At 39.8% G+C, this 15851-nt stretch overlaps 1 protein-coding gene across 1 annotated transcript; it reads left to right on the forward strand.

Annotated features, from left to right (window-relative positions):
• Positions 1 to 2439: 2439 nt before the first annotated feature.
• Positions 2440 to 4748, forward strand: LOC122625835. Its single transcript, XM_043805879.1, has one exon. The coding sequence runs from the start codon at positions 2516 to 2518 to the stop codon at positions 4532 to 4534; it is 2019 nt and encodes a 672-aa protein (XP_043661814.1). The 5' UTR covers positions 2440 to 2515; the 3' UTR covers positions 4535 to 4748.
• The last annotated feature ends 11103 nt before the right edge of the window (positions 4749 to 15851 follow it).

A 15851-nucleotide genomic window follows, 5' to 3' on the forward strand; every position in this document is an offset into this window, starting at 1 on the left:
TTCGCTCGCCTGTTTGTTTATCTGTTAAATTATGCAGTCGTCTATTAAGTGGCTGAGATTTATGTGACCAGCGCCAGCAGGAGTGGAGGTGTGTCCACGACGACCAGGAATTTTCTTCTAGTTCCCAACAGCCTGCACCCGAAATAGTCCTCTTCCGAAAATGGTAAAAACTAATTTCTATCTTGCATACGAGTTGATAGATTATTCGATTTGAATCATATGTGTCATATATTCAAATATGTATAAATTAAATGCATGAAATAAATATATTATTTGCCGTAAATCGAGTAGTTCAAAGACTCATGGCGCATAAATTTGTGCTTCCGTGCACATAATTTCGCGTATATGATATAATAAGCCAAATACATAAATTGGGCGCACCATTTAAATAAGTGTGTATACAAAGTAATGCGCGCGTACGCCTATCTATGAAATACATTAAGTATAGTAATATGTGAAATTTGTTTTCCACTTTTGTCATTTGCAATTATTTTGCCATGTTGAACCCGGCTTTGTACCGCTGTCATTTAATTTTGTTTACGCATCATTAAATATTATTGAAATGCTGCAATTAATTGCGTAATTGTTATTTTATGTCGCAGCGCAACTGTTTCGGGCACTTTAAGCACTTGACACAACAGCCAGTGGCCAGTAACTGTTGCCCTTTGGCTTAATTCTTTCTTCTCCCGCCCACTCGCTGGACCGCTTTCCCCAATTTCCACCGAGTTTTCCTTCACATTTTCCACATTTCCGTTCCCACCCCGTGTGTTCATGTGAACTCATTGAGGGCCCCGAGGGCCATTTGCCGGTCAACAAATTGCACATTAAATTAAACACAAATAACTCGTAAAATTATAAAATTGTTGAATGTAAAAAACGTAAAGTGCAGCAACTATGTAATTAGCTGCCAAATCAACAAGCGTGCAAATTATCAGTGAAAATACTGCAAACAAAAAATATAACGAAAAAGCGAGGAACCGCAAAAAAATACAACACAAAAGTTAACACGCAAGAAAAACAAACTGAGAAATGCACGCGTATACCCTTTAGAGTTTACACATGTAGTATGCGGAAAAGAAAATAACTATTATGTGGATTCAGTACCAAAACTTTATAATTAAAAAACACATGTGAATAATATTTTAAATACTATCATTTACGTAAAAAGAACATGTAGCTTATAATCAGTGCCAGTGCATACACCAAAAAACTAAAAGAAGGAATACCTCAAATTGTTAGCTATTCGAGTATGGCACTACAGGTAGAGGGTATCAGAAAATAACCAGTGGTAATAACTCGTCCATCGCATGTAATTTGGGAACCGTTTGAGGTTTTCGGTTGGACGTTGAACAATTGCCTGACATTTCACTTAGCCAACCTCAACACATTTCACTTTTTACATCCATTTCGCTTTGAATTAGTCTAAGTTCGCTCGCGCTGCTGGGCAAACAAAAGGAAAAAATATATGTGTATACAAAATGTGGCAGTAAATCAAAAGAAGAAATAAGGGGCCAAATCCCCACCCAAAGCCATTTGTCAAGCGTCAACAAGAGCGCTGACAAGTGAGAAGCGGATGGGGTTGGCTTCCCTTCGGATTGGGGTTTAGTTTCTAACCCTCCGGGCACCAAGTACACTAAACAAAACTCTTTGTTTCAATCAGTCTTAGAGCAAAATGCCCTAAACAAGTGAATACGAAACATGGGATAGCATGTGTGAATATGTAAAAGCTCGATTACATTTTATATTTAATTTATAAAACTGCAGCATTTTTTAAAGCGTACAGTTTGTCGGCCACAACGATTTAATTTCATTATTAAACAATGGGCGACAAAGTGGCAGCAGATTTCATTTATGACCCGCCTGCTCACAACACGCGATGTAATGTGCCCCAACCTCGGTGCTCAACCTCAATCTTATGTGAAAAGACTGAAGGGACCTGCCCCAACTAATTTTACATTGCATGGAGAACCGGACATCTAGCACGCAAGGACGAGATGGGCGGCAAAGGCCGGTGGGCGGGGGCGTGTCAGCGGTCAGGTCAACGTTGACGCATGGCACAGGAACCAGATAATTAAGCATAATGACAGAAATATTATATAGCACTTGCAGCACTTGCTTGATAGATGACCCCACATGCATTGAAGTGGCTTGAAATATGGCCAGATGACACAGGAACAACCAATTTGGTGCCGGCACTAATCAGATCCAAAACGTTGTTGGGAGTAGTGCCTTAAGAAGGAAGTTGGTAATGGAAAGTTGAGTAATATAATTCGTAATAAGAATCTATGGAAGAGGTATGAGTTTAAGCTTTTACTTATGAATCACGAAATTATTACATAGTACATTAACGAATCTTTACCCGTTATAACTAAAACTTTTGGCACAAATTACATATTTCTTCTCGATCAGAGTTGACTCAAAAGAATTTATATGGGAAACTTTTTAGTTTAATCAAGTGAGTGACACGAACACGTCTAGTTTACAAAAAGAATTTTCACTTTCGTAATTTTATGTAATGCAAAACGTATACCAGACCAAGCATGGCAAAGCTGCGTCCCGTCGCAGAATCCTAGCTTGGATAAACAGCCATCTTGGCACCAGTTTCACGTGTTTAGAGGACCTGCGAACCGGCGAGGAATATTGTCAAATGCTTCACAAGCTGCAGCCGTCGGCTATTAGGTTGAATAAGGTCTTCAAGAATCCGAAGACCCATTATGAATTTGTGTATAATATGAGACTGCTGCAAAGGAGCCTCTTCAAACAGGGCGTTGAGAAGCAAATCCCCATTCAGCGGCTGGTCTCTGGTGGTAATAGCGAGAATTTGGAGTTTGCCCGGTGGTTCAAGGCATTCTATGATCTCAACTATCAACTGTTAAGGGGCGAAAATACCCAAGATTCTCAGGATAAAGAGATAGATGTAATGAAGACAAGTGTAGAACCCCAATCAATGCCTGAATGTTTCGTGAATACCGAAAAAAGCAGATATGGATCACGATGTAGGAGTTATTCACATTCCATAAATCCTAGATTAGTCTCAACTGCAACCAGTCCACATTCAAAAGAACCAGTGAACAATTTTGAAAACTACCAGAGGTGTGAATGTGGAAGTTATAAGTATTCAAGAACAACTAGAAGTAACTCATCATTTAAATCAAATGAGCAACGAAGAGAATCTTCCCTATTGCGGTTTCGTCGAAGGGAATTGTTAGGCTCGATGAACTCTACGGCAAACCTAAAGTGGTCACATCTAAGAAATCGCCACTATTTTCGAATGCCACACTCGTTCTATGACATGCTAGAGACCGTCAACAGAAGAACTGCAAATATAGATTCGACATTAGATTCAATTTGGAGATCCTTAATTAGAGAAAATCCTGAAGCTTGCAGCAAGGTTTTTCATAAGAAATATAGAATCTTATATTCGCGATTCATTAATAATATTAAGAGATGGAAATCTAAAAGAGATTTACAAAATAAGCAAAGAATTTCTCAACCAGTGGTGTTTCCAAAATCAGAAAATCTATATTCCTCACTGTCAATAGTCGAGCCTGACATTGTCCTTAACACGCAAGGACTGTCTTCAGATGTTGAGAGCCCCAGTAGATCGTTGACTAGTAAAATCGACGTACCAGATGAGAAACCAGGCAATGAACCAGATCTACTTCGAAGTCCAGAGTCAATTAGCACACAGATAATTGAGGATTCTGGCACTGTTCTGGTTACGCAATGTTTACCTTTGGATGATGATGTGCTCATGTCCTCTAACTTGGAAACCTTAAGTGCAAACGAAATAGACCTCGGAGAACAATCAACTTTAAGACATGGCATTCATGCGGCTGAAATGGATAACCAAACTTTAATGACTGATGATTTAAGTTTCGACTTCGAAAAATTCTCAGATGAAGAAGAACTTTCACTTGGCCCAGAATTGTATTATTCTTCGTCGGCAGATGAATGGTCCTTAAACTCACTTGAGGGCTATACAACAGACGGATGCTTTTCCCCCAGAAACCTTTCTTCTCCAACGAATAACAGTTTGAATTATTCGGAGGATTTATTCCAGACGGTGCTGAAATCGGACAAGCCAATTTCTTTCGGAATTGTCAGAAACAAATCGCAGTCAAATATTTGTAATTCTGCAAATGAAATATGGCAGAATATAGAAATTGATTTGGAGAAAATCGATCCTAAAAACTGGAGTCGCTGTAAGAACTCCAATGGGAAACTTCTCGGAAAACGTTTGGCTCAAGTTTTCTACCGGTCTAGACAATTCAAACTTCGGTCGACATTTGGTGGTTTTCATAAACAGAAAACCGTTAAAATCAAATCCCTGAAGTATTCGATAAAAAATTTGAAAGTGGCATCCCCAATAATTTCGTCGGATGAAGAGTACTCTTCCGATGATTACTCTGCTGTTGGAGATATAGGAAAGAAACTCACATGTGTGCTGGAGGATTTGCAAAGAAATCTTAAAAACCTCCGAAAGATTCTGAAGAACCCGCAAAAGATTAATGAGAGAAGAAAACCACTTTAAAATATTTCATTTACCGATGACAAATAATAGCAGAAAAAATAGTTTAAGTACTTAGATTTACATATTTCTAGCTGAAAGTTCTTTCTCTATTTAAAATAGCCTGTTTCGGCCGACTTGATTAAAAAAATTCTACAAATTTGCATAATCTTCATCAGCTCAATGAAAAAAAATTAAAAAGTTCCTCACCCAAACGGTTCTTCTGTAGCAAAATAAAATTTGACCAACTAAAGATTTCCCCAGTTGTCGTTGTTTTAGCCGCGGTTGAGTCGACTTGACTTCAAATTTGTCTACACTTGTTGGTAATTGCTGTGAATTGGGGTGTCTGGCTTTGGTTTCGGTATCCACTCCCGTCACTGGCCCACTTTTTCAGTCAGTCAGTTAGTCAGTCAGTCAGTCATTCAGTCAGTTATTCAGTCAGTCAAACAACCAACGCAACCGCACTCATTTGCCAAATTAATGGCATTTCATTTGGGACTGCTGCCGCCTCAGCTCAATATCATTCATGCCCGGAAGTTGTCCTCATCGTTGTCCTTTTCGTTGTTGCTGTCGCTGTAGTTGTCTGTCCTGAATTTACGTGTCTGGTTTTGCCGCTTCTGGCGAAAAGATACTGCTCCTAAACCAACTCCTCTACACTGCGAAAAACATTCACAACCAGTTCAAATAAATTTTGCAGTTGAAATAAAAAGGCATTTAAGTCTGCACCCTTGATTGGGGATAAAATGATACAACTACTTCAGTTCTGAGAATATTATTATTCAAATTTTCAGCCTAATTTATCTGCTGTGTGACAGAGCCTTTCTTCCAAAAGTCGCTCCCTTTTTGCCAACTGGCGGCTGGCCAGGAAAACTCCTTTCTCTGGATTTTCCCCGGGGGGGTCAAGGAGTTAAGGCAGCAGATTGAGCGGAGCACATTTCCAGGCGAACGATTTTGGCAGCCAGTTGTTTGTCAGCGGCGTGCGATTATTCAAAAGTGCAACATGCAAATTTATTTTCTGCATAAAATGTTATGAGCTCGCATGAAAATGTCTGACAACAATTGGGATTGGCAATCTCTGTCCCCCGACGCTAACTTTGTTGGCAAGCAATTTGAGAGGCTTCGGGATTAACCCCTTTCCGAACAGGGGTCCTATTTTGACACCATTGCGGTTAAGCCAATGCAATTTGTATGGAAAGCGCAGAATACTTTGAAGGCTTATGCATTTTTTAGGCTGATTTATCCAACGAACTATTGTTAATAATAAATCCGGAACTCTACATAAAGGTTTTTAAAGGGTTAGCCTGTTGAAGCCACAAACTGACATTCGTTGAGGTATTTTGGTCTGTTGTAGTGTTTTGTTTTGTGGCAGCACAGTTGGTATCTTAATTGGATGAGGAAAGTGTCGAGTGGGCTTACCACCTCTTCTCTGATTGTTTCCATCCATTATGCACTCCACACTCTGCGACATTGAATTGATTTCAACCGCTGCCGCATTTCAATTAATATGTATATTGTACGGGCGAAAATATATTGCCACCATATTCATTTCCCCAGCAGGCGGGAAAAGCCGTCAGTGATTTGCACTTTTCCAGCTCATTAAAATCGCATAATTTGTAAAATATTTACGAGTTTGTTAAGCGCGCTTCGGCCGCTGGATCCGCTTTACATTTTTCGCAGCGGCCTCATTTACCTAATAAAATTACTGTCAATTAACGCCAGGTATCGTGCTTACCTACATTTTCCAGTCCCCAACCGTTTGCCCCCCGAGTTTCCTGGAATTCTCCTTTGGGAGGATTATTATTTACTTTGAGGGGTTCGAAGGTACAGCAACAGCATCAGCAACACGGTCAATAAATTATGTAAACGGCTTAAGCTGTTGGCCATTTTCTCTAAGTCCTCTGCATTAATTACCAACTGACAGCGTTGAATAAAAGTTATGAAATTCTGGAAATTAGATTTAATCTAAAATTCGTTATTTTTAAACGGTACTCTAAATCCAATTAGCATGAATTCAAGCTTTTGCTGATTTATAGTTTCACAAGACATCTAACAAGACATCGATATCTGTCACAATTTGAATGGACTCCGAAAGTGAAATTCATTTTTGCACTGTCACTGAAAAGAAGTATGATAGAGAAGGGGGGAAAGTTGCAGCATTGTGAAAGGAATTAAAAAATACAGAAAAAATTAATACCAGGAAACGAGCGGCAAACTTTCAACACATAAAATTCCAACTGAAAGGAAAAGCATAAAACTGATGGATTTACGAACAGAACAGACCATTTTCCAGGCGCCGCTGGTGGGGAGTGAGAAACTGGGTAAGTGGAAAACTCCCAGGCTTGGTGGCTGTCTAAAAGCATGCCACCAAATAATAATAGTTTTTCACTTGTTCAGTTTGACCGCCAGCAGCCAAGCGGCGAGTTTATGTGACAAACGTGACTCAAGCGACAATTGCTCGGCTTTCACCCCGGGAAATCCGGGAAATCGTGGTCGGGCGAGGGGGGTTGTGAGGAAATTCAGAGCGGCAGGAGCGGAGGGGGGAGCTGCCTTTTTTATGGCCACACAATAAAGCGAGCAATTGAGCGTCTTAAAGTGTCGCCCAAGTGCATTTAAATCACACACTTTGCGACCATTTGCCGTAATTTGACTTTAAATGTTATGGCCAAGAGTTGATTCGCCCTCATCTTCCGCCCAGTCGCCTACTCCAGGCACCCAGTTAGTTTGCCAGCCGAAGGACCTTGTGCTCTGCTCCATTTTATGGCCAATGTCTGGTGTCCACAAAAAATAAGAAAAACATAAATTTGATGTACATGTCGATTATGTGCCAAAAACGAGCAAAAACCACAAAATTCACGAACGAAAAATTCCTAAGTAAATTTCTTGACCTTCGCCAAAAAGAGGTCAGTAGAAGTAATGGAAAATGAGTTAGCTTAAGTTGAGGTATAACTTTTGATGCAAACTTTTGGTGTATTAAATACGAATTATCTTTTAAAAAGTGAATACTGTTTTAAATTTGATCTTTCTTAATTCACACAACACAAAAAATATGCTCAAATAAAAAATATGTACCACTTTTTATGAGCCGACTTTAGTTTTCATGTGATTTACATATTGCAATCGCTGACTTAATATGCTAGCTCATAGCGCCGCCAAGTGGTTTAAAAAATGTGAAATCCCATAGATATGTGACCAAAATTGAAACTCAAACATGGATAAATAAAAATATTCTTTAAACAAAAAAATTGAATGAATAAAAAATGTGTGATGTGCGCGAGTGGTTTGGCAAAATGTAAATCAATATGATAAAAATGACTGAAAAACATGTGCGAGCTAAGAGGCGCTGAATATTATTTTCGAGCACACTGAGTATTTTTTTATCACTATTGGAAAACATTTTTTTATGCTACTGCAATCCAGTTGTTTAATTGGCAAGTTCTCATCAATGGAAACGGATTGAAAACGGAAAAATGTTTATTTAATTTGAGAGTCAAATATATATTTTAACAGTTGTGACTGGGCAGCCCGTTTTCGGGGTTACTATTTTATATTTGCAAAATTACTTGCAATATTTTTAGGTATACAAATTATTTCCTCTTCTATACAGTGATTTAAGTATTTATTCTCCCACTCCAAATGAAGTTATTTGGAAGCCAAGGCCTTCATTCGTTAAGAACCACTTTATTCTCCTTGAAAATCGCAGAAGAGAGCGAAAGTTTCAATGCAGCAGTTCCTTTATAGTTCAATTAATTTTGTAAGTGCCAATAAAATAATGTTTACTTCCACAGACGGCCATCAAGATAATGTGGCTCCCTATCTATGGCTAATTTGCGTGCCTTTTAAAGGCGGCCAAAAATAAAGTGGGATCGAGGGGCTGTCAGGGGAAAGCGGAAAGTGGGAAGTCCCGCGGAGAAAAGCGCTGGATTCTCGATTGCAGGATGCGACCGCTTAAGTGCCTCTGCCAGAGTCATAACAATACACTATATAGCAACAAAAGCCGCCGCTGACATGCCGCTTATTATTTATGTATTTTAATAACAGGCAGACGACGACGTCGCGACGGAGCTAAAAAGAGATGGCTAGAGCCGCAGCGAGAGAGACGGCAGTGTTTGGCCGTTGGAAAATGAAGTACAATGGCCGATGGGCTACAAAATGGACATTGGTTAATGCGACAGCTGTTGGGGAGATCGGAAAAACCAGCACAGCGAAAAAAGCGGAGAGAAAAAATTGTGGCTGCGCTGCTGTCTGTTAAAAATAATCAACATTCTTATATACACATACATATAGTACTCGTATATATGTATGCCGCAACCATCCTGTCGTATACTTAATGACAAGCGAGACTTGAACTTTAAACCAAAGTTGCAACTTAATTGAAATGTTTTCCACAGATTCTATGGATATTTTATATACGTAATCAATTTTATATCCTATTAAAAGCTGCACAGCAAGAAAGCTGAGAGAGTGATCGCATAAATTAATTTTTGCAGATTATTATTATAAAGTTTAACTATAATATTAGTAAAGTCATGAAATCGAATTCGACTTTGAACGAATTTGTTGTATAGGATATGTGCATATACATATGTATGTAGATACCCATTTGGTTGTAATTAAAAGAACTATTTGGTTTGAATAACAGATCTCTTGTCTTGTTAAAAACTTACAAAGCTACTATTTTTCCCGCGAACTACTCGATACTTTTCCTCCGTGTTGTTTTGTTCGTTGCATAATTAATGCTCTGTGCTTTAAATTTACATTTACAATGCCGTTACAACGGCGCTCACTGATGTTGATGCGCACTAAGTGTGCGTGAGTATCTGTGTGTGGCAGGGCAGGTGAAACCACAATCGGGCGCACATAAATACCATTCACATATGTATATTTGTGCTTGCTTCCACATAAGTATGGCAAACAGCAGTTCTGAAAGTTGCTCACACATCCCAACGAACTGAACTCAAGCTGAACGGCTTAATGAAATTATCATTTTCATTTTATTCCAGCTTCGTTGTCTTGAGGCCAAGTGAAATTGCCAGAAAATTGCCAGCAATTTCAAGCCGGACTCAAACACATCCGAATGGATAACTATTGTGTTCAAACTTAAAGGCCAAAAAAATTCCAGGCAAAGAAAAAGAAACAGAAAGAAACACTACGACAATAGAGCTATCCTTATCAGATTTAAAAGAACGCAGCTGAATAGCAAATAAACATAATTAAATATTTTAAAATATTATATTGTATGTAATATTTTTTCTCGCAGACATGCCAGTGTATGCAACGTTTTTTTCCATTTATTCTTAGTACATTTTCTTTTTTCCATCTATCTCCGCGTCAGCAGATGGTGAGGAAAATAAATGAGCAGCATACGCACAATATTCAGTTGCTTATTGTGTGCCACGCCCCCCTAGAAGCCACCCACCGCCCTCCTCATTAACATCCCGCAGTTGCAGCAGCTGAGCGAAATGAAAAAAAAAACGTAAAAAAAAAGGGAAAATGCATAGAAATTACGCATACGCAGCGTGTGACGACGCCCAAGTTGCTGGCTGCCGTTGCAGTTGTTTTTGTTGCTGCTGCAAGCGCTGTAACTGAAAATATCGCAGTTGTTGTACATTAAGTTGTTGCTATTGCTGTTGCTTTTGGGCGTTTTTAATGAGCGTAGGCAACAGCGGCAGCTGCTCGCAAATTTCTTTCCCCATAGTCGATATCCATGCATAAACATTCACAGCTGCCTATCAGTGTGTGTGTGTGTGTAAGCACATGTATGTATGTGTATGAAGGACTATAGTGCACATCTTGGTTACCATTGCTGCTGACGGCGGACTTTTAAGGGATACACTGTAGAAAATTTCAATCGGAGCCACAGAAATCTTTCTAAGTGTGATTAATTTGCTCTATTTTTACCATTTGGCTGCACTTTATGTAATAGCTTATAAACTTATTTTAAGCTGATAAATACAAGTGTGTGGTAGGCAAACTTATTTCTGCAGTGCTTCTTCTGGCTTTGCCATTACATTAATTTTGTTAATTAAAAGTTTCGCACAGCCTTAAATTTACTGCCAGCTGTTGGTTGTTGTTGTGGCCGATGTTACTGTCAGTCAGCGGCCTTGTAACACTTTCCTATGCATGTGTGCGACAAACACATGCATTAACAGGCAGACACACATATTCACACACACAGACACCTGTCCTAGAATCCAGACTTTGATTTGTTTGCCCCAGCCAGAGGCAAGTTTTACTTGCAAAACGTGTCATCGTTGTCACAATCTCTTTTGTTTCTATTACTGTGATTATTGAACGACAAATTAAATACATATATATATACATTATATATAGTATAAATATTCGTGTTACTTATAAGTTTGTTTTCTAAGAAAGCCGAAGAGGCTAAGAAAGATGCGGTGCATTTAAAATGCCCAAATTTAATTATCCCAAAATGTACAAGAACCAACAAAGGTTTCATAGCCCTTGGCAACATTTCTGTAATGTTGTGTGCAGAAATAGGTATCCAGGAACTTTGCCCCTAAATTAGCTTTACAGATTAATGAAGTATTCATTGCGTCATTGCTAATATATACGGATACTTAAAGGCTATGCCTAATGTTGCATTTTAACAGGTCCACAGAAATATATATGTTTACTTCAATAAATCTTACACTTAAAATGGGAGCATACACTGTAGCTAGTATGTAATTAAATGTCCACGTTATAATAAAATTTTGTTTTGTGCACTAATTGGTTTCATTTTGCAGTCATTAACTTTGATCTCTTCGAAAACTTAAAGGTCACAATAAAATGGTTAAAATGCCATCAGAATGCTACTAAACATTTTCTATACCTTAAACTATAGTTTGTCAAAGATCTACAAAATACGAAATGTACAAACAAATTACAAATCGCAGTCATTAAAAGTAAATATAAAATATATACTAAAAATAATATCAAATATAATACAATTTAACTTGATTATGTGCCTTGACTTTTTTTCAGTTTTAGTGGAAAACTGATATTTAATATTCAACGTTCACCGTCTTATTGGTTACGATATGTTATTAAATGTAAAATGGATTAATTAAGAAGGTCAACTCCTACCTAAGGCATTTTTTTGTTCTTTTGAATTAAACAAGAACATTAAACCTACGCACAATATCGATGGGTGAACTGGCATTTGTATTTTCCCATTATCTAAATTATTTTCTTCAGAAATGCCAGACTTTAAAGCGAAGACCCTTTGCTGTGTTACGAGCCAACTGAGCAATTGTGATGACTGTTTCTGGATGCGTTATTGCCTTTGACAATGTCACAATGGCATCGACAGCTTCCGCAATAATTTTTCTGCTCGTTTTTGTCTCGCTTTTGGCAGCAGACTGAAATATTTTCCTTTTTTTGCGCTTTTGGCGGCGCTTTGTTGTCAAATTGAAAGTGCTGGAGTAGCATGACGGGGATATTTTATGGGCTCCGTTGGCACTCTCTGATGGCCCAGTCATTTGCACAAGTCGTGACATACTAACACGCTTTGAAAAGGGGCCCCAAATGGTCGTAGGGAGAGGGGGCGTGGCAGCCGCCAGCTTGCCGCTTTACGCTACAACAAAAACAGCACTTGCTCCGCTGTTCTTTTCTCGTTTTTTTCATTTTGTTTGCGTTTTTATTTTTATATGTGTGTGTATGCAAAGCGGCCATAAAATTTGCAAAAACTTTTAATGGTTCATAAAATATTTAACGTAATGGCGGCGGCAACGGCCAAACCGGTTAAAGAGGCGAAAGACCAAGAGTTCACCCAGCCGACAAGCGATGAAGAACCCGAGCTCGGCGGCAAGTGAAGGAGCCACAGGACAAGAGCCCTAAAGGGCAGGATCAGGAGCAGGTCCAGGTCCAGGAAGAGGAGCAGCAGCAGCAGCAGGACCAAGGACCGCGCCAAAAGAGATTTGTTGGCTGCCAACAGGCCGCAAACGATGCAGCAACAGCAACAAAGCACTGCACATGCCTGCCACAAAATACACTGTAATAAAGTGGCCAACGTTGCTGGAACTTATCAGTTCTTCAAGAAGTTCAATGATACATTATAAACTTTAATAAATTGATACAGCCACACTGCGTATACGTAATAATTCGCATCTAGCTCCCTTTTTTGTCGTGCTCTCTTTACAGACTAATAAGCCATTCATTAAAGTTTAAAATCTTCTTTACACTTTCCTCAGTGTACTTTCACTCCCCCACATTTTACCACTGTGATCTCTGCTCTGCTGCAATTTATTTAAACCACTTTTCCACTTGTTGTTTTTCCTCCCCCCCTGCACTTTTTTTTTCGGGCAACCTCCCCACATAATTGCAAATTATCGCTTCAGCCATCGTGTCGTGGCCATTTTTGGTTAGCTGACCACTCGTCCGTTTCCCCCGCACCGGATCCTCTCGGAGGATTTATGTTCGAGTGAGCTGCCCTCAGGTGTCGCATCCTCTAAATTAATGCCATGTGCATGTTTTAATTGCAATTGCTGAGCTGCTGAGCTGATTTCACCCCCAGCCCCTTGCGTTTTCCCGCCATTTCGGGTCCAATAAATTGCCCGCTTTCATTTTCCCATCCTTTCGACGCCCCCCCACGTGAACTCCATAATTCGCTTGGGTGTTGAAAAGTCGGATTCGATTATCAGCCGTGTATATGACAGTATATGGCGAAGTTGGTTGGCGAGTGCCGAGGGAAAGGCCTTTAATATATGATGTGGTAATAGGTTTACTTTAGAAGGGCTTTGTTATGCTTAAAGATGGATAACAGTTGTCCTATTCATTTGAATATAACTGAAAAAGGCGTCAAATATTCCACAAAATTCTAATGTATTTCCATTTAATCAAGTTCTACTTAGGGGTCGAAATATTTGCTTCGACTTACGCCACCTCAATCAGCGCCACAACCGGCGCTCCATCCGCAAATTTATCATTCACGCCCTCATTTATAATACAGTAATTACCGCCTCGAGTCGCAGTCATAATTTTGTGGCAGCAACAAATTCGAGAATTACCACGATTTGAGCCTTGCGGCGGAAGTAGGCGAACCAGCGGCCGGAAGCGGAAATGCGCAAATGCCGGGACGCAAAGGAAATCGGCTCCCCAAGCGGCGTTTAGCCGAGGAAGCTGAGCGACACAGACAAAGAGTTGCTTTCGAACAACGGCGAAAATTTAGCTTAAATAAATTCTATAGCTTACGTGTTTTAGTTGACAATTGATTTTGACGTTTTCCAGAAATGTTATAAAAAGATTACCCACCCCGTTTTTTTGTGAGCGGGCGTGGTTCCTACACGAAAGTGAAAATGCCAATGAAAAAACATTTGCATGCAAATGCAAAACATAGTCAAAGGCAACTTCCGTTCCCATTTTCCAGAACCTCTCTCAAATTTTCCGGACTCACCAGCACGTACGAACGAAGAAGTGGAAATGGGGCGGGGAATTGAAGGCGTGCTCGTCTTCGCTTTTAATTTTAATGCGTGCAACACGCTCGCGCTTTCCAAAAATTAAACGTCGGTTTACTTGCCGCGCCTCCATTACTCCCTTTCGCCCCCCTTTTCTTGGGGAAACTTTCGCCATCCACAATAGTCAGTGTCTTTATTTTTTAGGTTTTTTTTTTTGCTGTTTTCTTGGTCCAAACAAATAGGCGTCGATTAGGCAAATCAACGCATTTGTATGCAGATTATGTGCTGCGCGGAGGAAAACAGCGAGAAACGGAGGGCCTGCCGAAGGATAGGGGTGTGGAAGTAGAGGGGTAGACGGTCGCTGGTTGTCTCTAATTGCGACTGAGTCTCTTAGGCGCTCAACTAGGCGTATGCGTGATAAAAACTGTGGGCAAAACATTTCAGACAACTCTTATGTGCAGATAAAAGGAGAGCTACAGTCTCAAGAATGTGGAAAGGAAATACTGGCTATTTGCCTTTTCTTATATTTAAAGACTTTATTAGGGAAATATAAATATCCAGCAAGAGTATCTTTAACCTACGCTACCCATTAACTAAGGAGTGTCAGATCCCCAATTTGACTACTAATTCAAAAGATATACTTGTTAGCAAATACAGATAAGATAAACATTTGCTGCAATAACCGCAAAAGTGCCTCGCACTTAAAGGATCCTCTGGCACATTCCCCCAAGCTTTCAAACATCAAAAGCGAAAGATTGTCAGTGCTTCCATATCCATTCGTGTTGCTATCTGCGAGACATTGTCATGTATCATTACCATTTCAATTCACTTGACTTGCCATCCCCAACTTATTCCACTTTACGGCATCTGTAATTTCCTGATGCCGCCTCGTGTCTCGCTTTAAACAACAAGGATCTGGTGCTAATTTCGAGCCTTTCAAAGTACCACACGCCTAAAATCATCCGCCCCCCTGAAAACACCAGCGAAAAGCCCCCTTTCTCTCCTTCGTACCCACAATCAATACTGGCAAACGTTTTTTTCTGGTGTCCTTTGCCGCGTGTTGAATTTCAATGCATACTTTTAGGCCGTACATCAAAAAAATATTTGTTTGCCATTTCACATATCATACAAGGACGAAACCGCGTCGACGTATGTGTGCTTACGGGCACTGAGAAAAAATTGTTAAAATGTAAGCAATTATTGGAGCCTACAATCCATAAGCAAGTGTAATGCGTTCAGTAATGTAACGCCGTTAAATTAATTTAAAATCATATGTTGTATGTTAAAAATTATTTGTAATAAATATTAATGATTTTCTCTAAGTGCGAAAAATGTTAGAAGGCTTGCTACTGTTGTTTTCGGAATTCTAGGACTGCAGGAATCACATGCGTTTGGCATTTGACGCCGTCGAAGGAAAAAAAACGCTGACGATGACGAGTTTTATGCTTTTTTGCCCCCTCGTTCACAACGCCGATTTCTTCGGCTTCTCAACTGAGTGCTGTCGTTGTTTTGTTTTATACCACTTGCAAGTGGATTTATTTTGCAATGCCCCAACGGAATTTTAATGGATCCCCACCGCGCCCTCGCGATTTTCCCCGACCCCTTTCTATTTTAACATTTTTTTTTCTTTTGCCAGCGAACGTGTCTTGTCCTCTGGTACGAAGAATATGGCCCAAAGACTTTGGCGTCTGCTTAAAATTTTACTCATGTGGCGATGCTGGCGCATTCCTTCATAGCTCCTCATAGCATCCCCCCCCCCTGATTTTCCACGCCTCCTTTCGGCCCTCGGAAAATGCTGCGTTTGTTGGGGTCACCATTTCACAGTTGGTCGTGTTTGTTTTTGTTAATTCGCTGCCAAGCTCCTTGCTTTATGTACATTTCACTTGGCCTGTCGGGCGCATAAAACTCGAAATTTAATTAGTCGTGTGGGTAAAAATGACATTAAA

Source organism: Drosophila teissieri, chromosome 2L, assembly GCF_016746235.2.
Source record: "Drosophila teissieri strain GT53w chromosome 2L, Prin_Dtei_1.1, whole genome shotgun sequence".
NCBI lineage: Eukaryota > Metazoa > Arthropoda > Insecta > Diptera > Drosophilidae > Drosophila > Drosophila teissieri.